This window comes from Nicotiana tabacum, chromosome 3 (genome assembly GCF_000715075.1).
Source record: "Nicotiana tabacum cultivar K326 chromosome 3, ASM71507v2, whole genome shotgun sequence".
In the NCBI taxonomy this organism is placed as follows: domain Eukaryota; kingdom Viridiplantae; phylum Streptophyta; class Magnoliopsida; order Solanales; family Solanaceae; genus Nicotiana; species Nicotiana tabacum.
Window position 1 is genome coordinate 174,308,868 of NC_134082.1, and position 22,998 is coordinate 174,331,865.

Genomic DNA, 22,998 nt, shown 5'->3' on the forward strand with positions numbered 1-22,998 from the left:
CCTGTTGATACTGACTCAATTTTCTCAATATAGTAAGTAAAATAGTTGTCCGGCCCTATAAGGCTCGGTATACATATATATCTGCTCTGCCATAATAGGCTCGCTCATAAGCGCTCGACCATACTAGGCTCTGTATCTCGACCAACTGGGCTCGCTCATAAGCGCTCGGCCACAGTAGGCTCGGTATATATATAACTGTTATGCCATAGTAGACTCGTTCATAAGCGCTCGGCCATACTAGGCTCTGTATCTCGACCAACTGGGCTCGCTCATAAGCGCTCGGCCACAGTAGGCTCGGTATATATATATAATTGCTCTACCGTAGTAGGCTCGCTCATAAGCGCTCGGCCATACTAGGCTCTGTATCTCGGCCAACTGGGCTCGCTCATAAGTGCTCGGCCGCAGTAGGTTCGGTATATAACTTACCATCTGATCAGAGGTTGCCCAATAGGGGCCTGCCCATCGATTATAGCTCGATGGTAATGAAAATACTTTTAATACTGTACATATGTAAACTATCTGCTCTCTTGCCCGAAAGAAAGAAATACTCAATTGAATATGAAGTCCCAATAAGGATAATATTATAACTTACAATACTAGAAAAATATACGCAATTTGCGAGGCTAGCAAAATATACGTAAATTCAGGGATATGGATTTTTCTTTATGCCTCGTTATCAAACTTGTGTAATGACAAGATCATGACAAAAGAAAGAAGGGATAACCTTAACACACCTGTTCCTGGAATTATTTGAACGAATCTGCTTCTACGAAATTTACACTGGATTTATTTGAAATTGAAACGAACTTTGCATGGTCTTGAAATTTTTGGACAAATTTTGATTTCCATTATGTTCTTGAACGATTTTTGTTCTTAAAGACAAATTGTCTTTTAAAAGTTACCAAGGATCCCAAACGTTGATTTTGAAATTTGAGTTGAAGGTTCTGTTTCTCATTTGGAACCGAATGTAACATTGCACCTTTGTCGTTGAAATAAAATTATTTATTTTATTTGATTTTGATAAAGCCTACATAAAGTCTTTGTAAGATTTGGATTTTTAAATCTAGACACATGTGAAATATGAGTTAATGACTCATCTTATACAAAAGGAGGGGCTGCCACGTTTCCCATAGGCAATTGATTAAATTTTTCTCCGCTTATTAGTTAACTGGGTAATGTTCCGTTACCCGGTAACTAACCAATTACCCGTATAATTTAAAAATTGCTCCGAATTACTTAAAATTCTATTTTTTTAAATACCTCATATATACTTTATATATTATACTACCGTGATCATATGGTACCTTGCATGGTACTAGTTCATATTTATCGAGTATTATCGTTTGACCCGTATTTTATTCCAAATTGGCCACTTTCAACGAAACTCGTTTTCTTTAATTCGTATACTCTTTTATCTTTCATAAGACTTATTTATCGCTTGTTATAAATAATGTAAGTACGTTAACATCAAGATGATCTCATCCCCGAGTCTTACATCGGTTAACTGAAAACGAAATTTTAACGCACGATACTTCAAGGTGCAACATCGTTGTAACTTAATATTGTGAAACGTGACATCACCATAATGTAATACTGCGGGACGTGACATCTTCTGGGATCTCATTAATTTATTTATGGCGTATTTTCATGTACGAAAATATGGGATGTAACAAACCCATTCAATTATGATTCCAAATGTACTAATTTTATCTAATTCCGACTCTGAATCGATCTCATTTACTCACTTTAGAAAAGTTTTTGATAAAAATCCCCAATTCTCCAATCAAAATATGAATTAATTCAAAAATGAACTTATGTGATCACATTAAAATACAAAACATTTAGTTAGATACTGACCCCCATAAAAAGACGAGAAGAACACCGCGAAAATCACCTCAATCGGAGCTCTAAAACCCAAGATATGCTCAAAATACCAAAAGAACGCATAAGATTTTTTTATACACAGGGATTTTCGCTTTTGCGATAAAAACTCCGCACTTGCACATTTTCAGCTGTCATTTCCGCTTTTGCAGACCATTTCTCGCACCCGCAGGGCCGTAGATGCGGATCCAACTTTGCATCTGCGAAAACACCAGCACCAGCTCTCTTCTCCAACACTAAAATGAGCATAACTCCCTCATACGATGTCCAAATTCGACGATTATTTTTGCTATGGCTCCGTAATTACGACACAGATCTAATGCTTCAATCAAAACAGAAATTGGAGCTTATTCACTTAATGTGGCACCATTTATGCTTGAAGAAACGACGTCGAAACATAAAAAACGAGCGCAACACAACTCAAATCTATCCAAAACTCACCAGAGCCCCTCGGGACCCCATTCGAACATACCAACAAGTTTTATATCATAACATAGACCTACTCGAGGCCTCAAAACACACATAACGATATCGAAACGACGAATCACACCTCAATTAAATGAACTTGGAACTTTAAACTTCTACAACCGATACCGAAACCTATCAAATCACGTCCGATTGACCTCAAATTTTGCACACAAGTCACATTGACCTACTCCAACTTCCGAAATTGGAATCCGACCCCGATATCAAAAAGTCCACTCTCGGTCAAACTTTCCAAAATTTTAACTTTCGCCATTTCAAGTCAAATTCTACTACGGACCTCCAAATTACAATCCGGACGCGTTCCTAAGTCAGAAATCACCCAACGGAGCTAACGAAATCATCAAAAATCCAATCTGAGGTCAAATACTAAAAAGTCAAACCTGGTCAAACCGTTCAAATTTAAAGCTTCTAGTTGAGAATCATTCTTCCAAATCAATTCCGAATAACTTGAAAATCAAAACTAATGATTCATATAAGTCATAATACATCATACGGAGCTACTCATGCCCGAAAACTACCGGGCAAAATGCAATTACTCAAAACGACTGGTCGGGTGGTTACAGTACTAAGTTCTAAACTAAAAAACTGTATGTTAGTACTTCCTGAACTAAAAAAATAATTTAGGATACATAAAATAAAGAAAAATTTCAGGATACATTGTCCTTGTAGTTCGAAAAGCGAAGAAGAAGCAACATTTGCCCGCTTTTTTTAAAGTTGTCGCTAAACACCAAAATAATTTACAATTACCGAATAAAACTTAAACAGTGGTCCTAAAAGTAGTGGCTACTTGGTGTCATTTTTATATGTGGAATATTCAAATTTTGAGAGTAAAAACAATTTTTTTTCCATGATTCTTTTATATGACTTTTAAATATTATAAATTATTGTAACTTATAGTACTTTTATATAATTTTATAAATTTTATTTAAAAAATATAAAAATTCGCGGTTAAAATTACTAATTCTTGGACAATGGGAGTAAAACTAAAAATGGGACCCAAATAACAATTATAACATTATAACAATTATAACAATAGAAATAATGAGATTGAATGCCTGACCGTTATAACGAGACCCAAAAAGGGGGAAGAAGTGAAGTAGAAGAAGAGCAGCGGAAGTTGCCATTGCCAAATCCTCGATCCCCACGGACCCCTTCTCTCAAATCACATATAAGTACTATTTTTATAATTTTGCAGATTCAGATTCAGAAAAATAAATAAACAAACGAATACAAAAGCAAAGTCAAAGCGTCATTTAGATTCAGATGGTATGATTTCAAGAACCATTCAACAGTTCTCTTCCTTCAATCTTAGGTAATAAAAATCCTGCAGTGTTTTAAATAAGTTTCTTAGTTTCTTTTATTTTGCATTACCGTTCTTTTTGTTTTGTTTTGTTGTAATTAGATTTTACAGGTTTTTGTATTAGTGAAATTGAGTATAATGTTATGTAGATTTTGGTTATGGGAATTAGTATACTGTCATTGTCAAATACTTATCTGATCAAGTTTAAGCTATTTGGTGAGATTCATAGTTAATGTTTCTGTATAACTGTGGGCTAATTAGTGACACCATTGTTGAGGTTATAGATTTGGATGAATTGGTGATTTAGTAAGAGAAGGGTGATACTGTACTTCTTTTTTTTGTTTATAAAAAGTGTGATACTGTAATTTGGCATGTCCTCCAAATCTTTCCAAAGCTGAGTTCTTTTCTATTGGATTAGTTGTGTCAGAGGAGAATTTGTTTTTTTGTTATTGGATATATTGCACAAGTCATTTATTTTTATAGATGTATTGCATATTTTATTTTATATTGCCAATATTTGGATGGAGCAGTTCTGAGTTTCCCTTGATGGCCATTCTGGGTGAGGGATGGGTCGAAGTCATTTTTCTATTCAGGAAATGCAGTATTAGGGTCAAAACCTTTTAGTATATTGCTTGGCTTATTCTTACAGATTATGAATTTAGGGTGGTTTTTTGCTGAAGTTCGTCTTGTGGAATGAGAGGAAGGAAAGGGTGTCTTGACTCAAAACAGTTGCACCTGTAAAGTACAGAGCCTTCCTGTAGTAGGCAATGGCTCATTAAGGCAGTGGAAAAAACACAAATTGCTCAGGCTGATCTAAAGTTGGCTTTGGGACTGAAACATTGATTTTCTGTAGGGGAAACCATGGTAGATCTTGGAATTATGGGGTTCTGATGTTATTGCTATATAAGGTGAAATTTAACTGTCAAAGCAAATTAGAGATGTGGTTAATCCGGTGAGGTAAAAGTAAAAATTGATTTTTGCATACAACTTGTTAGGATATTGAGAGACTGAATTGTGAGTAGTCAGCTTATAGAAAGATTTAAAGTAGCAGGGCATTCTTGCTTTAGGATTGATAGACACAGGTGCTACTTGAGATGGTAGCATGAGTAGAAAGACAGTGAAACTCTAAGGAAGTTAATAGTGCTCTCGGTCATATAAATCAAGGTTGAGAGATTGTGCCAGAATAAAGAAAATTTAACTTATGCACCCTTTTACATAATACTTATACACATCCAGGAGGCGAAAGCTTAAGCAATTAAGGGGCTTGTCTTGTAATGAGAAGCTTCTGCTCATGATCCTTTTGATAGAATCTTACTAGGATTTTGGCACATAGGAAGTAGGTACATCAGATTTGACGAGTGTCAGGCGTATGTAAACTTTTAACTCGTACTCTGTCAAATAATAGTATAAAAAGATATCGAACCCACAGAGATTGGTTTATCTATTCTCCAGACGTTTCTTGTTTTAATTACTAATTGAGAAAATCAGATGTCTATTATATTTGCAGTCCAGTTTGTAGATATCAGATATCTACAAACTCATAATACTTTAAAGAGCTTAACCTGCCTTGTCATGGACACGGACACGCATGCTCCAAGTCCAGTTTTCTTTCCATGTGAACATATCAGGACCCTTCCATTGGAATGATCGCATCAATTGCTTCAGTTTTAATAGAACTCTAGGTAACATGAAGTTGTGGGGACAGAAAGCGCACACTCTAAATAAATCACATTTCAGTTGCTGGAATCTGTAAGCAAATGTTGATGCCCTTTTAGTCCAATATCTGGTTTTGGATGTTGATCTCGTTCAACAGAGGCTTGCAAGTGCTATGCCCAAATAGCCAGAATCTGGAGGTTATCCAAATATGAACAACAACAACAACAACTATGCCTCAATCCCAAACAAGTTGGGATCGGCGATGTGGCTCACGCTCACTATTTTGATATCTCTACTGGTATCTCATGTAGTCTGGAAAGCCAGAGCCAACGTGAAAGAGGAAACAAAAAACCTACCCAACACATTCAGTTTATTAACTGCTTTGATTGGTGACTCTTGGGCCATGTTTTCTATTAGTTTATCCCCATTATCAGGCTATGATTTTGGATGTCTCTATCTTATTTTTTTCTTGATTAGGTTTTTCTTGCATTAGAAGATATTGTCAATGATTCACTTATTTGTCGCTAAAATAGGTATGATATTGGATTACGAAAACTAGACTCTGAAACAAATTTCCACCCCTTTGATCCAGCCTCTTCTTAGTGAATAGTAAGTTTTATTAAATGTGAGAGAAATAGACACCAAATCCAGTTCTAGTACGGATCTTTCGATAAAACAAGGTGTGCATTCCATTCACTATGAAATTAATTACATGTTGTGGGTCATCCTTTTTTCCAGGAGATCTCATAGAGCTCGTCTGAAATTTTGCTTTGAGATATTGTCTTCGTGTACAGTTATTATTTACGGGTTCACAATCTGCTGAACATGAAATAGTATTTTGAGTCTTTGAGGAGATGGAGAAGAGAGGAAATGATATGCAGTCAGTAGAGGTTCTGCCTTCCGATGCTCCTTGGTGGCCAGCAGATATTTCTGACAAACTACAGTTGATCACTCTGGATTCTTCAGAAGATAAAACAAACTCTACTGTATTGAGCAGCAAGCAGGAGCCAGAGGGTTTAGCATCAAAGAGAGTGTCTCAGATTCTGTGGGACACGGGGGAACTTGCAGAACCAATTCCTGATGGTTTCTACTTTGTTATTCCAGTGAGTATAACATAACTTTGTGTGGACTTGGGTAATCCTTCACTAGGATGATTTCTCTCCAGAAGAGAGGTCATTATACTCGTAATATTGGAATATGGCAAGGCGAGGAATTGAATGATGCGTTTTTACTGCAGCACACTAGTTTTTCCTTTTTCTTCTTGTGTCTAGTCTGTTGCTAATATGACATTCTGAATATGTACCTTTTGTTTGCTTTGCTTCTCTTCTGGATGGAATTGCGTCAACTCAATATTGTTCTCTTGAATTTTTGTAGGAACGAAGATTCAAGGAGCATTTTGATACTATTCCATCTTTGGATGACCTTTATGCTTTGGAGGCAGAGGGTCTTCGGCCTAATGTTATTCTTGTCAATCTGCATAAAGATAAGAAGCTTTTCATGTTAAAACAGCTGGCCCTCACTTTAGTGAAAGGATTGCGTTCTACTCCAGCTGTAGTGGTGAAGAAGATTGCAGGGTTGGTGCGTCATCTATTATCGTGCTGTCTATACTGGCATTTAGTTTCTGGCAGATTGTTATTTCAGTTTTTTTTACATCATCTTTTGCTTCTCGGTTTACATGTAGTGTTATGTTAATGCTGGAATCTATGCATATTTAATATATCAGACACAGTGCATAATGCTTTTTCGCCTGTATTTCTAGATATTAACTATCAACTGAATAAGAGATGTTGAATCTACCCAACCGGGTGCAGCTGCTGGACGTAGCACAATTCTGCTAAAACTTGCAAAAAAGCTCTGCATCTGTCTGTTCGAGTTAGCGATAGGCCAGTATAATGGTCTTAAAGCTGGCCAATAATGCTGCTGATTCTGTTGCCGCTTATAATGGTGCACAAGTATACTGTACATCAGAAAGTATATCAGGAAATCTTGAAGAGTACAGAACTTTGGGAAATGAACTTACCTGAGTTGCTAACATTAGGCCATCCCCTTGAAAACTCACCCAATGTTCACCTATGAGGTTGTCCCTTTGTAGGTCCAAGGGAAGCTGCTAGTTGTGCGCTGCAAGTCCCATGGCCCCGTTAATGTGCTCTCCTCATCCATCTGGGATACTCTATATACTCGTGGTTGAGGGGTACTAATGTGTAGCCTAGATTGCTCCTCTTAGAACATGATCCACATAGGTCGTTTTCTCTTGATCTTGTCACATAAGTCATTTTCTTGTTCTCCAACCTCTGAAATACGCTAGTGAGGTAACCCCCTCACCCCCGGTCAAAAGGTATACCAGTGCTGAATTCTGATACAGTAAACCAAATCCAGCATAGCCTCAACAGGTTTTCTGCTCCCCTCTACAAAAGGCTTCTGTCTTCAGCTTAACAAGGCCAGAATATCTCTCTTTGGATCACCGACAAGACATGGGAGAAGATCCCTCTTCTTCCCTCCCTTTTGCATCATTATTATGCTTCTGCTGAGAAAGGAAGGATTACTTCACCTTTTCATTGACCAAAATAATCAGAAGTCTAATGAAAACCTAATGCCTAATATTCTTAAATTTAGGAGAAGGCAATGGTAACTTCTTCTTTCATTTTCCAGTAGCTTCAGAAAACATAATGCATAAATAAGATTAAGCTGTAACCAGAATGGATGTATAATATCTAATATATTTTGCAGGGTTGAAAAAGAATCTGAAATTACGTAACCATTTTCTCTCAGATACAAATAAAAGTTTCTCAATTGGAAGAGTTTAACAAATTTAAAAGTTCTCAATAAAGTTTTTCTAAGAAAGTATATAATTTCCATGTCTTCTTGAATTCTTTTTGAAAAGTTTTCAATTATTTTCTTGACTTAACTGCAGGCTTTAGTTAGCCAAAAAATATTTGTTTTCCCAAGATTGTGTAGTTTTTGAGTTTGACAACATATCACTATTGGTAGGTTTGTGATTTTTATAAGCATCCAAAGTACAAGTCAACTCATGTGAGTGGTACACTTGAGGAGGTCTCACATGCTTTGGGTAGTCAAGGAATCCATATGCTCTGCCAAATAAAGGACGGGTCCTGTCATTCTCGAGCAATCTTGTTCAAAGTTCTTGCAGACACTGTGGGCCTGGAGTGCAAGCTGATTGTGGTGAGCTCCTTATTTCTCTTCAACAGGATTTGATGTTAGTCTGCTTCCAGTATTTGGAAAAGAGATTCATTTCCATCTTTTGTGTCTTAAGTAAATTGCATATTTGAGTTGGCTTATCAAGCTTCCAGTCAATGCGCAATCATTCTGGAGTTTTCTCTTCTTCTTCCCCACCCCCATTTTTTTCTTTCAATTCCCTAGGTTTTATCTTCATCTTACTATTAGGGTTTTCCAAGAGGAGGAGCGCTGGAGCGCACAGATTCGTCTAAGCACATCTGTGTGACAGTCATTCTGGATTCGGTGGAACTACTTGTTGACCTTATGCATTATCCTGGAAAGCTGTTTCCCTGTTCAACAAAGCAGCGAAATCGCTCTCATTTCTTTGGTGAGAGTGATTCTATAGAAACTGATTCATATAACTCACCGATGGATCCCATTAGCCCTACCTGTTTCAGTTCCGACTATAGTGGCACTGGAAGGTACGGATATAAAGCTCTGGGTAGGTAAATTGGCATGATGTTTGTTTAGAAGTCATTATTTTTTATCCTTTCCTTTCAAACTAATTGTTCTGGGTGACTTGGAATGATTGTTACATTATTTTATATTAGTTGGAAAGACCGGGGACTAAAAGTTAGATGTTTTTCTGATGTTGGTGAAAATTAAAGAAGTGTTATATGGGCACTGTCTAAATTTTTTTGTTATTCCTCAGTCCAGAAAGATAGTTATAGGGCTATCTCAGTTGTCGACTTCTGGTTAAAGTAAGTTTTTGATACTATTTTTTTCTCTATTATATCATCCACGAGCTGTTACGAATTTATAGTATGGCAATGATATTGATGTTGGAAGTGTGGAAAGGCTCCCAAATAATTATGTAATTAAGAGAGTTATAGGATTGTAATTTTACGTATGAATATAGTCTGACTTCTCAATTTGTCACTGCTGGCTCGTCTCCAAATCTCAAATGGTCAAGGAGCTCCATCTCCAGTGACCTTACAGGCAGATGCTCGTCCTGGAAAAGGTGGGTGCCTGTGCTCCCTACGCACCACATTTGTCTCTCCGTTGCCGGAACATGCATTGGAGCGACAACTTTCCAGAAGAACAACCAAAATGTTGTCTGAATAGGCATGATTCCTTCAGAGCGGTCATCGGAAAGATGGGCGGAGACACCGAGTTAGTCACCAGAAATAGGTGCTGTATCGCTAGAACAATCACTTAAGAGAGCCCCAGTGCTATCGAAATTATGACCTAAGAGGAGAGATTATTAAACAATGGAAAGACATAAAATTTTGCATGGTTAGACGTCATGCCTCCTACTGGTAAGTAAAAGATAATCCCTACCAAGATCGTAGAGGCACTGAAACACGTGAAGGAGAAATGAGATTTTTTTAATTTAGTGGTTACAACATATAAGAGAGCTTTTATCTAGAAGTTTGAGCTACTGAAATAAGGAGAGAATCCTAATTCTAATGATTTCAAATTACTATGACATAATCATTAGAATATTTTATACAATTCACTTTAAGGATTCTCTTGATTTTCAATAGATAAAAAGAGAATCTACAACAATACTCAATTTGAGATCTTGTGGTATCATTTATTACCATAAGAATCACTTGACCTCCCTAAGTTGGCTTTCATTTCTAAGTTATTTAGCATAAATATATCTATCATACAAACATAGTTCTATTTCGTACTCTTTGTGATTTGTCAGAATTGCTGTTAATTTTTTGTTTGCAAGTGTCAACGTCTTCTCAAATCTTATCGTACGTCTGTTGCAAATTGGTAAAAAAACAGATATGTTTATTTCTTATCGCAGGATATCTAAACATTTTCTAATTTTGTTTTAAAGCAATCTTTGTTACTTAGCAGTTTCATAAGTTTATGTTGGTATTAGTGTATCTGGTTTCTCTTGATCCTTTAACTTGAAATCCTTTTTCCAGTCCAGAGCATCCTCTCTTCCGAGGACCTGGGAGATCCATTCTTGGTGGTCGCGCACTTTCTTTCAAGGACTGCACCTATGATGTTACTTCTTCAAGGTTCAAAACTCTACATTTCTTGTATCTTTAGATTAAAGGTTATCTGAAATTGCCATGTTTGAAGGGAACATATATTCCCTTTGCCATTCAACGGGTTCGAGCTGGAGTTTGCTAGTTGGTCTTACAGATCTGGACCTGATGAAATTATCAGTATCCAGCTCTGTTTCAATCTAAATGGTTGGAATAATTATTGAAGTAGCTCAAGAAACAATTGCATTAAAATAGCTTTCACTTTTATTTATCTTTCTGTTTTAGTTAGATCTTATCTTTTAGTTGGAGATACGGTTTTATGTTATCTTACCTTTTTAGCTAGATATAGAATTCTTTTAGTTTCAAAAGGTCTATTTCTTCTAAATTCTTAACCTATAACTAGAACCCTTATTAATTTGTTTGGAGACTCCAATTATATTTGATAAATTGATTTGGTATTACAATTTCTCGCTCTATTGCTTTTTTCCTGCTCACTTCTTTCTTCTTTCCTTCTCTCCTTTCTGTCTATCTTTCTATTTCTCCTTTCATTCAATCTTTCTCCCTTTCTTTCTGTCTCTCTTTCTCCCATTTCTCATTTCTTCCTCTTGCCTTTTTCTCTCTTCCTTGTTGGTGCTACATTGATTTTGTTTCAGAGCCTTCCCTTTTTCTCTTTTTTGGTAATACATCAATTTGATATCAGAACTAAGGTTTGATTTATCAAACGACTGTACTCTTTAGCACCCATCATTATAATTCCTGCCATTAGTTGATGGCTATGTCCTTCCTCTTCAGTTAGTGTTTTAAAAACATCCTTTGGGAGTTGCACTAACAGTCTCACCCGTCGAGATCGAGCTTACTTCAATTTGTGGAGAATTATGTAGCTTAACAAATGAAAGATTGCACTATCTGTATCTTTGATTTCTAAGGGTCTTTATGCTTTGGTTGAAAATAAATTCTTATTTATATTACAGATAATTTTATTTTTTAGTTAAATATAAGGTCTTATTTACTAGTTAAAGATAGAGTTTTAGCAATTTCAAGAGTTCTAATTTGTTCTAAACTCCTTATCCTACACCCTTATGTACATTGTTTTTTTGAATTGATTTGGTTAAATTTTCTCTCTATCCCTACTTCCTTCTCTATTATTTCCCTCTTTATCTTGCTTCTCCCTCTTTTCTTCTCTCATTCAATCTCCCCCCCCCTCTCTCTCTCTCTCTCTTTTTCCTTTCTCATCTCCCCCTATTTAGGTGCTACATCAATTTAGTATCAAAGCCTCCCTTTCCTTTTGGTACTACTCTATTAGTCCGTAATGTTATTAATCTTGTGTCTGTCTATCTGTTATTTATCTCTTTCGTTATCCTTTCTCCACTTTGAAGATCAAACATCTAATAAGCTATCAACTATCAAATATATCAAATATAGCATTTTGCTTTCTAAGTCGTATGATCCGGCTGTAGAGTAGTTCTTTTTAATCTCTGATTCTCTATTGAGTCAAATTGGTCATGATTATAAGGTAGCTTCCTTGGTAGCGTAATATCTTTAACGAAACAACTCATACTTGAACCGAGAAGTAATATGCATGCATCATTTGTGAATTGTTGTATCGACAGGCATAGCTGTTTTAGATTTCCCTTGAGGTCTCATATGTTCTTGAGGTGTGTTATGGTGAATTGGCTGCATTATGTATCTAAAAGGTGCCTTAAGCACTTCAGGAAAAGATATACTGGTTCTTATTTTCAGGTTTCTATTTGCCTGGTTGCATAATGTATTCCACCAGACAGATCATGTTTGAAACTAGAATTGATATGTAGCTACGACCCATTGACAGGTTCATATGTATTTGAGGTGTGTTGTTGTCGTTAATTGGCTGCATCAACGTTTATGAAAGGTTACCTTATTTTTTGCTACATTGAACGGTTACCTTATACACTTGAGGTTCTTGCTCTTGAACTGTGTGAAGAGCATAAAGATTTGCTTCTCATCCATCATCCTTGATCTCTGAAATACTTTCTCTGTTCTTTCTTGGGAAGGTACAAAGACGATCCGATATTATATTCCTTTTTAAAAAGTAATCCAATGTTCTTATTCCGCAGAGGATAAGTTGTTAACTATATGCTTTCATTGCTGTTATGTTTCTCCTGTCTCTCCCGGGAGGAGTAGCAGAAGCTCTCTGGAAATGTTGTCTGCGTCTCACGGCTTAGCATCATGACGTGACGCATGAATTCAACTGACTGCAGGTCTGCTGGTGCATCACCTTTACACACTCGTAGAAGAAGACGAAGATCCATTAGCATGATTCCGGAGATTGGTGATGACATTGTAAGGTTGACCATGTGCCTTCTCCTCAATCATCTTCCTTCTTTCATTTTCTTTTTCTTTTTTCGTTTCAGCAAATTGTTTAGTTTTAGTTCACTTTCTTAAAAGAAAAAACAAATTTTAATACTTCTTAACTTCAGATGATTATTCAGTAGCTATTATATGTTGCTACACAACTTATGCGGATTAATAGTGAAGTGCTAATTTTTCAAAATGAGGTTGTAACTTGATCGAATTGTTTTAACATCTTGTATTTCCAACGTGATCTGTACAAGTATTCTTGAAAACTCATGAAAAGACGTGACTAAACACTCAATTTGAATAACTTGAGAGATGACAAGGTTACAAACTGATTGTTGGCTATAAAAAAGAAAAACTGACAACCACCTTAATCGCTGCTTTATTAGTTAGTTTTGGCACCACCGGTAAATGCTTATCGTAGAATCTTCTAGCAAATTTTAAAAGTGAAGAAGAACAGAGGCAGCTCTCATTTGGCTGAATGAGTCCATCCAGTTCTATTCTTATGCGAGAGAGATATATACAATACTTATTTCTTTATAGGCTACACCACCAACAACAACAACGACCCAGTATAATCCCACAAGTGGGGTCTGGGGAGGGTAATATCTACGCAGACCTTACCCCTACCCCGAAGGGTAGAGAGGCTGTTTCCAGGAGACCCTCGGCTCAAAAAAGCAATAGGAGATGATATATTAGTACCATAAAAATGCGTAATAAAAATAACAACAATATATAAGAGATATGAAATATGAAATACAGAATACGAAATACGAAATAGATGGCTGGTATAGTACAACTAGAAGGTAAAGCCCTGCATCAATAGACGACCAATGACATTCCTAGTCTAACTCCTAACTGGATAGTCTCCCTCTATTGTGCTGTAGAAATATTCACACTCTCCCCTAACCTACAACCTTAATGCTCGACCTCCATAATTCCCTATCAAGGGTCATGTCCTCAGTAATCCTAAGTCGCGCCATGTCCTGTCTGATCACCTCTCCCCAATACTTCTTAGGTCTTCCTCTACCTCTCCGCGTGCCCACTACAGCCAGTCGCTCACACCTCCTCACCGGTGCATCAGTGCTCCTCCTCTGAATGTGCCCGAACCATCTGAGTCTTACTTCCCGCATCTTGTCCTCCATGGGGGCCACACCCACCTTCTCTCGAATATATTCATTCCTAATCTTATCCATCCTTGAATGCCCGCACATCCACCTCAACATTCTCATCTCTGCTACTTTCATCTTCTGGATGTGTGAGTTCTTTACCGGCCAACATTCAGTTCCATACAACATGGCAGGCCTAACCACTGCTCTATAAAACTTACCTTTTAGTAACGGTGACACTTTCTTGTCACACAAGACTCCCGACGCTAACCTCCACTTCATCCACCCCACCCCTATACGGTGTGTGACATCCTCGTCAATCTCCCCGATCCCCTGAATAACCGATCCAAGGTACTTGAAACTACCTCTCTTGGGAATGACTTGAGAGTCAAGCCTCACTTCAACTCCCGCTTCCGTCGGCTCAACTCCAAATTTGCACTCGAGGTATTCCGTCTTCGTCCTACTCAACTTGAAACCTTTAGACTCAAGAGCATGTCTCCAAATCTCTAGCCTCTCGTTGACGCCGCCTCTTGTCTCGTCAATTAGAATAATGTCATCAGCAAATAGCATGCACCATGGAACCTCCCCTTGAATATGATGAGTCAGTGCATCCATCACCAGGGCAAATAGGAATGGGCTGAGCGCAGACCCTTGGTGCAACCCCGTAATAACTGTCTTTATAGGCTACACCAACTTTCTGAATATTTTTGTAAGCATCTGTCTGACCTTGAATGTAGGGTTGTTCGGGAAATGAATGCATCTATGAAGAAAAATCATCTTTCAGGGGGACAAGCAACATTTGATTTGTCTACAAGGAAAAGGGAAGATAATTCTGGTAATCAAGTAAGTGTTTGTTTTCTTGAACTCTTTGCTAAAAGAGGATATGTAGGTATCTAGCTTCTTTTTTAGCCTTATCTGCAAAAAATTGCTACCAAGAACCTTTTGTGTGACAACTCTAAAAATTGGAAGTGGTTATCCAGACATTTTAAATTTTAATTAGGTAAGATATGGTTTTGATTGAACATATTTTCCATAATTAACAAAGGAGAGTAAAATCTGATTGGACTAATTCTTTGTTTGGGTGGATCTGCGCCAGATGCTTATCTGTTGCTAATAGGATTAGTTTTTGATCTCTTATTTGTTGAAAAGATGGTATAGATATATGAGAGCTAGTACAATTACTTCCCCTTGGATGGAGTCCAATCTACATTAAGCTTAAACTGGGTCTAATCTGGTCCCGGGAATCCAGTTCACAAATCTACCCAAATGTTTTTTCATAATAAACAGAAGTTCTTACTATATCCAATTTTCTGATTGCAACTGAAGTTACTTATCAGTTTTACCTTTGAGAGGTATTAATTGGTCATCAAGGACAAAATGCATCTATGCTTCTTATATGAGCTTAAACATGGTCCCCAAAGGGTGACTAAGAGTTTGAGGCATAGTAGTAATAACTTGGATATCCCAGGTTCGAATCCCGACTAGAACATTAAGTGTGCACTCATCTGCTCTAACCTTGATGGGTAGGATTACCCAGCGCTTGTGTTTGCTTGGTGTAGTCGGTAGCTTGGTAGATTAGTTGAGTTGCGCCGAACCTGACAAGACACCATCACCATAAAAGGAAAAAAGAAAAAGCTTGAACATGCTGAGGAAATGTGCTTGTGTATTTCTTTTAAGTTTTTATTCCTAACATGTTTCAGCATATCCACTTCAACTTCCAGGAAGCAAAGCCGTGCATGTTAACTATTTGTTCTAAGCGTGTTTAATTGGGATATTGCTTACAATAATTTATGCTTCATACATTTTGCATTATGCTTCTTATGGCTACTTTCAACTGGTTTTCTAACTTGGTAGACCGTGTTTTCTAGGCTTGTTAACTTAAAAGTTAGTGACTCAGTTGGATTAAATGATAGAATCAGAGCCACAGAATTTGCTTAACTCAATGATGACATTAATCATATTCACTACTTTCCAGGTGCTGAATTTCCATCCAGATGACCTAAATACACGAAATGGTGAAAAAGGTCAAGCACAGCATTTTCATGGAAAGTGTTTGGCATCTGACAAAGCAATCTCCCTGCCTTCATCCCCGCACCGGACCTATGGTAGAGGCAATGCAGCAGGAATTTTTGGCAGTCCTGATATGATGTCAAGATTGGAAAAAGTGATAGAATCTTCAAGGATCCTCAACAAACCATTGTTACCATTTGATGAATGGAACATTGATTTCTCTGAAATCACCATTGGAGCACGTGTTGGAATTGGTATACGTTATTCTTTTACACTACAATATGACAACTAAATAACCATATGAAGTTTGATGCTCCACATGCTTATTGAGTTACACATTCAGTAGGAATTAAATTAAATGCTCTCCTATGGGTGGGCAAACAGGTAGTTTTATCAGTGGAGATTGCTGGTTTCGCATGTTATGGACCATCTGCATTTTTTTTTTCTCTTGCTGTTCGCTTTTCTTTTAACACAGATATATATGATTTACCAATAGGTGCCTAGTTCCCTCCAAAGATCTATAACATTGTCATTCTTCTTCATCAAGTGACATAGTTACATTTTTAACCGGCGTGGGTTGTGGTGGACTATTAATTATTACGCTAATAGTAGGTTCTAAAAGATAGTTTAACTTACCAGTAACATCTCTGAGGAATAGAAAACATGAAATGAAGGTGATTCTTAAAAGGGAAGTGCACCATTTAATATGTAAACATCACCTGTATGCCTTGCTGCCATCTAGTCATTCATCGTGATTGAACCATTTAATGCCAAAAAAAGAAAAGAATTATTTCATACAGTTAATAGGACGTTTCTATCTTTTCAAGAAACCATTGTTATGTCTGTGGATTTATCATAGTGCTGAGACTTAATCGTTAATTCATTCTCACGAGTCTGCGCCATACTAGTTTCATTTGGAAGCATATCTTTCTAACTACGTGCAACTTAGTTTTATTTGGATTGTCAAACCTTCACATCATGTCCTGAAAGTCAAGGATAATCTATACAGAATAACATCTTGATGTGTTCTCTTTCTTTTTCTCATTTCCTTCTGATAGCATATAACTCTAGTTCAGTAAGGTATACAACAACTATGCCTCAATCCCAACAAGTTGAGGCAAAGATTCATTATAAATTGACTGCTTTACAGCGGTTGTCAACCTACCGCAACCCTCCTCGTTTATCCAGGCTTACAACAATAACATACCCAGTATTATCCCACACCGTAGGGTCTGGGGAGGGTTGTGTGTACGCAAACCTTACCTCCTCGTTTATCCAGGCTTGAGACTTGCAATATGAGCAAGCTCACATAGAAAGAGTAAGTAAGGATATTAGCACAAAATATGGATATGGACTACCGGCCATGTTTAGCTGTACAGTGTAACGAATGTTTATTCATTTTTTGATGATCACATGTCTAAATCTAGCTGATTGATTGTTATGGCCTGAAGGGTTTTTTGGAGAAGTCTTTCGGTGTATTTGGAATGGAACAGAGGTTGCAGTTAAGGTTTTCCTAGAACAAGACTTGAGTGAAGAAAACATTGAAGATTTTGCCAATGAAATATCCATCCTGAGGTAAGTTGTATTTAGAAAATCATTTTCGTTCTTTATACCTCAGGAACCTCCTATAAAGTAGAAACCAGATCAAACATACTTATTTATCTTAGCATAACTCTGTTTCTCTTTTCTCTTTCTGCAGCCGCATTCGCCACCCAAATGGTAACTTTCCTGCTTTTCCCTAAATCTATATTTGTTGTGATACTGCTTGTATCTACTTCATTGAATAAGCTAGTAAAAGATGTAGAAGGCACTTGATCCTTGAGATTCTACGGGATCTATGAAATACATTCTCAGTTTTTATCCTATGTTACAAATATTCCAAAAATACATTTTGATGGAGAAAAATTGCCGTTGTTGTTTGCCGAACACATTTTTCCTTTCAGTAATCTTGTTCCTCGGTGCTTGCACAACTCCCCCTCGTTTATCCGTGATTACCGAATTCATGGAGATGGGATCCCTGTATCATCTGATCCATGTAAGTGGACAGAAGAATAACCTCAGCTGGCAAAGGAGATTGAAAATGCTTTGCGATATATGCAGGTATTTCCAATATCAACTCTGTTACTTAGGTTCTGTTTCATAATTCTTCTCTTGCAAGTTAATTTTTTATTTCAACTACTTGTTCTTTGAATATCCTTTTGAGGGGTTCGCAAGTTTTGGCATAAAGCCTAGAAATGTTATACATTTTGTCGGATAAAGGCTACTGTCCATACGACTGGGTACATGCCGTTGCACTTTTTGTTGAAATACAGAAGATCATTCCAATAACTTCCTTCAGTTAGATGCTCTTTGGAATTTCATGTGGCTTTTGAGAAGTTGTAAATGAGTTCAGTTAAGATCCTAAGACTTCCCATTTTTATTTTTAAATCTCAGTTTAGAGCTATATATTATTCTTAAAATTAGTAAAATCATAACCTGTATTAGCTTGGGGAACTTGTGCACCATTGTGTACCACTGCATGAATTTTCTTCATAGCTTATACTAGATCCTGTGGGTTACATGAGTAAATCATTCTGCCAATGAATGTTTAGTGAATCTACTCATGCTGTTATCATTTATCTAATCAATGAAAGAAATAGTAGTAGTATAGTTTTATTTAATAAAATACTCCCCTTGAATACAAGTTTGATAGTTCCAAATTGTACCGCTGAATGAAGGAAGGGAGTAACAGGACCCTCAATGGTACTGGAGTCATCCCAGTTGTCAAGCCTGTTGTGTATTTTTTCCTAAATCCAACTTCCATTGTCTACTGTAAACTCCGTGCCTTGGAGAAACTCTATGCTTAAAAAATTTCAAAACTAAATGAATCTTATAGCGGTTGTTAATTTTGTAGTAAAGCTAGCTATATAAGTTCATGACTATCTAATATAACAAGAAATGGTGTGGAAACTGATTATCACCCCGTGGAATTAGTCGAGGTGCGTGGAAACTGGCCCGGACGCCACAGTTAAAAAAAAAATGAAAATGAAAGCCATTCTCATGGATTTTTTAGTGGACGCAAACAGGAGCATTCAATAGGCACTAAGCATAAAGGGAAAAGATATACACACACAAGTTTCTAAACTTATGTCCAATCAGTTTACTTATCATGTCTCCTGGATCAAAAGGACAGTAAACAGTCAATCGGGAAAAACCCACATTGTTAATTGAAATGTTGTATTACATACCTGAAATTGTACTCTTATACAATATATTGCATACTTCCCAGAAAAGAGAAGCATTAGTAGGATTTAGTAGCTTGGGGACTCGAGGTGTTTTTTTTTTTGGTTTGCGCTATAGTTATGGTAAATCTATTTTCTGCTTTGTAGTTATCTTTACATCTGCTTTTCTGTGATCATTTAGGGGGCTGCTGTGTATACATAGGATGAAAATCGTGCATCGTGATCTAAAGAGTGGAAACTGCCTTGTAAATAAACACTACAAAGTCAAGATCTGTGATTTTGGACTATCGCGGTTACTGATTTCAACGCCCATGCAAGATTCTTCCTCAGCAGGTACACCAGAATGGATGGCCCCAGAGCTTATTCGTAATGAACCTTTCACCGAAAAATGCGACATTTTTAGTTTTGGGGTCATAATATGGGAACTATACACACTCAAAAAACCATGGGAAGGTGTTCCATCTATCCAGGTAATTTCTGAATGATCTTTCTTGTCTGCTCCTAGTGTAAGAAACAGGAGAAGTAAATCTCCTTTCATCTTCAAGAGCAATATTTATATAGTGGAAATTCACAAATTCAGGTCGTATACGCTGTTGCTAATGATGGAAAACGGCTAGAAATTCCTGAAGGTCCTCTAGGAAAACTAATTTCAGGTATTTTGCATTATAATATCTTACTCTACATTACGGACGCACTATTATATTTCATAGGATTTAATGCATTTTATATTTATCAGCATAATTTAACCTGTTATAGCATGTTACCCGATAGTGAAAAAATTCTTTACAGTGTATAGTAGTTGAATTAAACTCTTATTCTGATATCATGAGAGAATCTCTCCTTATTAATTTTTCCCCCCTAATCGTGTTCTAGATTGCTGGGCAGAACCAGATGAACGGCCTAGTTGTGAGGAAATCTTATCACGGCTACAAGAATGTAGGCCTTCTGCCAGTTGATTCTTTGCATTCTTGGTAGATGCTAGAGCGATGATTAATTCTTCAATAAAGACTGTGTATATAATCAATTTCTTTCTGTAAAAGTAATGTTCCTAAATTTTGACTAAACTTCTTTCTTATAGTTCTCCTTATTATTCCTTTCTCATTTTAACACAATATTTTCTGCGGAATTGCCATGTTATATTTTTCATTCATTTCCTTGAATAACCATGTTTATTTTTGCAAACAACTAGAACTGTCAATATGGGTCGGGCCGGGTTAGCCCAGCCTATGTGGGCTTTAGCAATTGATGGGTTGGGCTAGCCTATCATGTTTATTTTTGCAAACAACTAGAGCTGTCAATAGGGGTGTACAAAGGAAACCGACAAACCGCACCAAACCGATAATCCGAGTCAAACAGAGAAAAAAAACCCGACTATGGTTTGGTTTAATTTGATTTGGTGTAAAAAACCCGACCATAATTGGTTTGGTTTTAACTAAAAAAAGTCAAACTGAAACCAAACCAACCAGACATTACATGTATACATGTTTTAAAAATTATACATAAAATATTAAACTCTTTACTAGTTCTCTCTTTTAATGTACAAATTAAATGTATACAAGTTTTAAAAATTATTTTAAAATAATTATTGTAATGTAATTGATAAATATAATTTAAACTCTTTACTAGTTCTCTCTTTTAATGTATTCAAGCTTGGACTTAGAACTTTGAATGGTCATGCATGTTTTATAGCCCATAAAAGTTAGTAACTCAAATAAAGCCCAAAGCAAAATCAAATTAATACTAATGCTAACAAAAAAAAAATTCAATTCAAATACTAGAAATGACAATAGTATTGGATTTGTTTTTTTAGTTTTGTATTGATTTAGATAGTGAAAATGCATAACTCGCTTTTAATATTATTTAGTCATGTAATTAATACTTAGTACTTATTAGTTGTACTTATTTTAACATGATTTAGTACTTTTAGATTATGTTTATTTTTATTATGGCTTATTAATTAGCAATATTTATCTTATGCGATTTGTTGAGTATTTTAGTATAATCATGACCCATTTCATATTATTTTGTATTATTTTATTGGGTAACATCTTATATCGTTTTATCCTACTAGGACTTAAGAAATTGTCACGACCCGAATCGGAGGGCCGCGACAGGCACCGGGTATCTTACTCAACCGAGTACCAACGTAACGTATCTTTCTTATCATACCATCATGGGTAAATTGGCCGGAAGGGCCGTCATGATATAACCAGAATAAAACATAAGGGAATACTTGACATAGGACGACCCAACATGTAATACAAACTTATACATGTGACATACGGTCCTATAAGACTAAAATGAACACTCGTACACTTAACATAGGTCGACAAGGTCATACAATATTTCATATGCATGACATCTATCTACAAGCCTCTAAGAGTACATACACATCATAAAGGTCGGGACAGGGCCCAGCCATACTAATCAATACATGTCCAAATCATACTGACCAAATATGCAACTCCGGAGCAAGTGGAGTGCACCAACACCTTCCGCTAAGCTGATAGCCTACTAGGAGGAATGTTAACCTGTCTATCGGGACCTGCGGGCATGAAACGCAGCGTCCCCAGGCAAAAGGGACGTCAGTACGAATAAAGTACCGAGTATGTAAGGCAGGAAAGCATGAACATGAACATTAATGTAAAGAGAGATAGTGGAGATACAACCTGTAACATCTGAGTGCCTCTGGGGGCTACTGATATGAAATACATAATACATATATATACATAAACTTTTAAAAATATTTGCCTCTGTGGGCATTATCATCATCATATCGTACCCGGCCTCAAAGAGGACTCGGGAAAAATGTACCCTGCCATCATAAGGCTCGGTAGAATTGTACACGGCCACGTGGAGCTCGGTAAACCCAATTGATCAGTGGTTACACAATATGTACCGTACCCGGCCGACTATAGCGTGGCTCGGTAGAGTAAAATAGATACTATATATAATGCATGTTAGACTCATGGAATCACGTTCTAAACCTTTCGGAATGACTTAAGGTCGTTGCACCTTCGATTAACATTATGGACATCCATACCCTCAATATGAACCTTGTAGGATTCAAGGATCATACACACTTGCTTAGAATAACTTTATAAGGAAAGAACAACATGGACAACCTTAGTTGTTAGGAGTAGATCCGTTATGAAATAGCTTATTCATTTCACGTTATGTCATGCCAAAAGAAAGAAGAAAGTGCCTTAACATACCTTATCACAATCTTTCCAATCACCAAGTTGAACTCGCCTCTTCGCACCTTAATCTACAACAATAATAATAATATTATCATCAAGTTATGAAAGGTACAACTATCGCACAACGGATGACAAGCTTATTTTGTATAAAAATGGGCAACATCTCCCCTATAATCCTTACTTACTCCAAATTCAAGATAACTCCAACAACACAATAACACAACAATAACAACATATATACATTATTTTCCAGCCTTATATTACACAATCAAATACTACAAAACAACCCAACACACTCCAATCTTTTCATACGTAAAACGACCACCGTACTAGTGCCAAATGACCCGGAAATATTACGATGAACGGCCAGCCCACCATCCTACATCTATATGGTGTTTCTCCACACCCTTCCTCCTCCAAAACTCCACAAAATAATAGTAAAACACGCAGCAAAACAGTCCACAAAACAGTCCGCTACAAGTGAATAACTCGAACTCACGGCTTCCGATCACCGTCTCGTGAGTTCTTCCAAGTATAGAACGATTTACCATGAATTTACAGCAGAAAAAATGAATGAAAGAGAGCATTAAACTTACCTTATTTGTGGGATAACTCAGC

The 22,998-nt window shown here is 36.8% G+C and overlaps 1 protein-coding gene across 4 annotated transcripts; it reads left to right on the forward strand.

The window, feature by feature from the left end:
- Positions 1–3,406: 3,406 nt before the first annotated feature.
- On the forward strand, positions 3,407–20,292 carry LOC107778389 (serine/threonine-protein kinase EDR1-like). 4 transcript variants are annotated; one of them, XM_016598640.2, is made up of 15 exons: positions 3,411–3,679; positions 6,118–6,426; positions 6,698–6,901; positions 8,312–8,503; positions 8,726–8,979; positions 10,441–10,536; positions 12,744–12,830; positions 14,687–14,792; positions 15,925–16,213; positions 17,411–17,534; positions 17,659–17,678; positions 17,903–18,059; positions 19,362–19,650; positions 19,761–19,833; positions 20,054–20,292. In XM_016598640.2, exons 2-15 carry the CDS (start codon positions 6,178–6,180, stop codon positions 20,134–20,136), a joined length of 2,223 nt encoding a protein of 740 aa, XP_016454126.1. In that variant the 5' UTR covers positions 3,411–3,679; positions 6,118–6,177; the 3' UTR covers positions 20,137–20,292. The 4 variants fall into 4 exon arrangements, with proteins under 4 accessions (XP_016454128.1, XP_016454126.1, XP_016454127.1 ...); XM_016598641.2 differs by having other exon boundaries at positions 6,158–6,426; XM_016598639.2 differs by having other exon boundaries at positions 3,416–3,679; positions 6,062–6,426.
- Positions 20,293–22,998: the final 2,706 nt, after the last annotated feature.

Bases quoted from the DNA above. Each gene is read 5' to 3' on its own strand.
- LOC107778389 (XM_016598640.2), top strand. From the start codon at position 6,178: ATGGAGAAGAGAGGAAATGATATGCAGTCAGTAGAGGTTCTGCCTTCC. The intron at 8,504-8,725 runs GTGAGCTCCTTA...TCTTACTATTAG, and splicing joins TGGAGTGCAAGCTGATTGTG to GGTTTTCCAAGAGGAGGAGC. The intron at 17,535-17,658 runs GTAAGTTGTATT...CTCTTTCTGCAG, and splicing joins AATGAAATATCCATCCTGAG to CCGCATTCGCCACCCAAATG.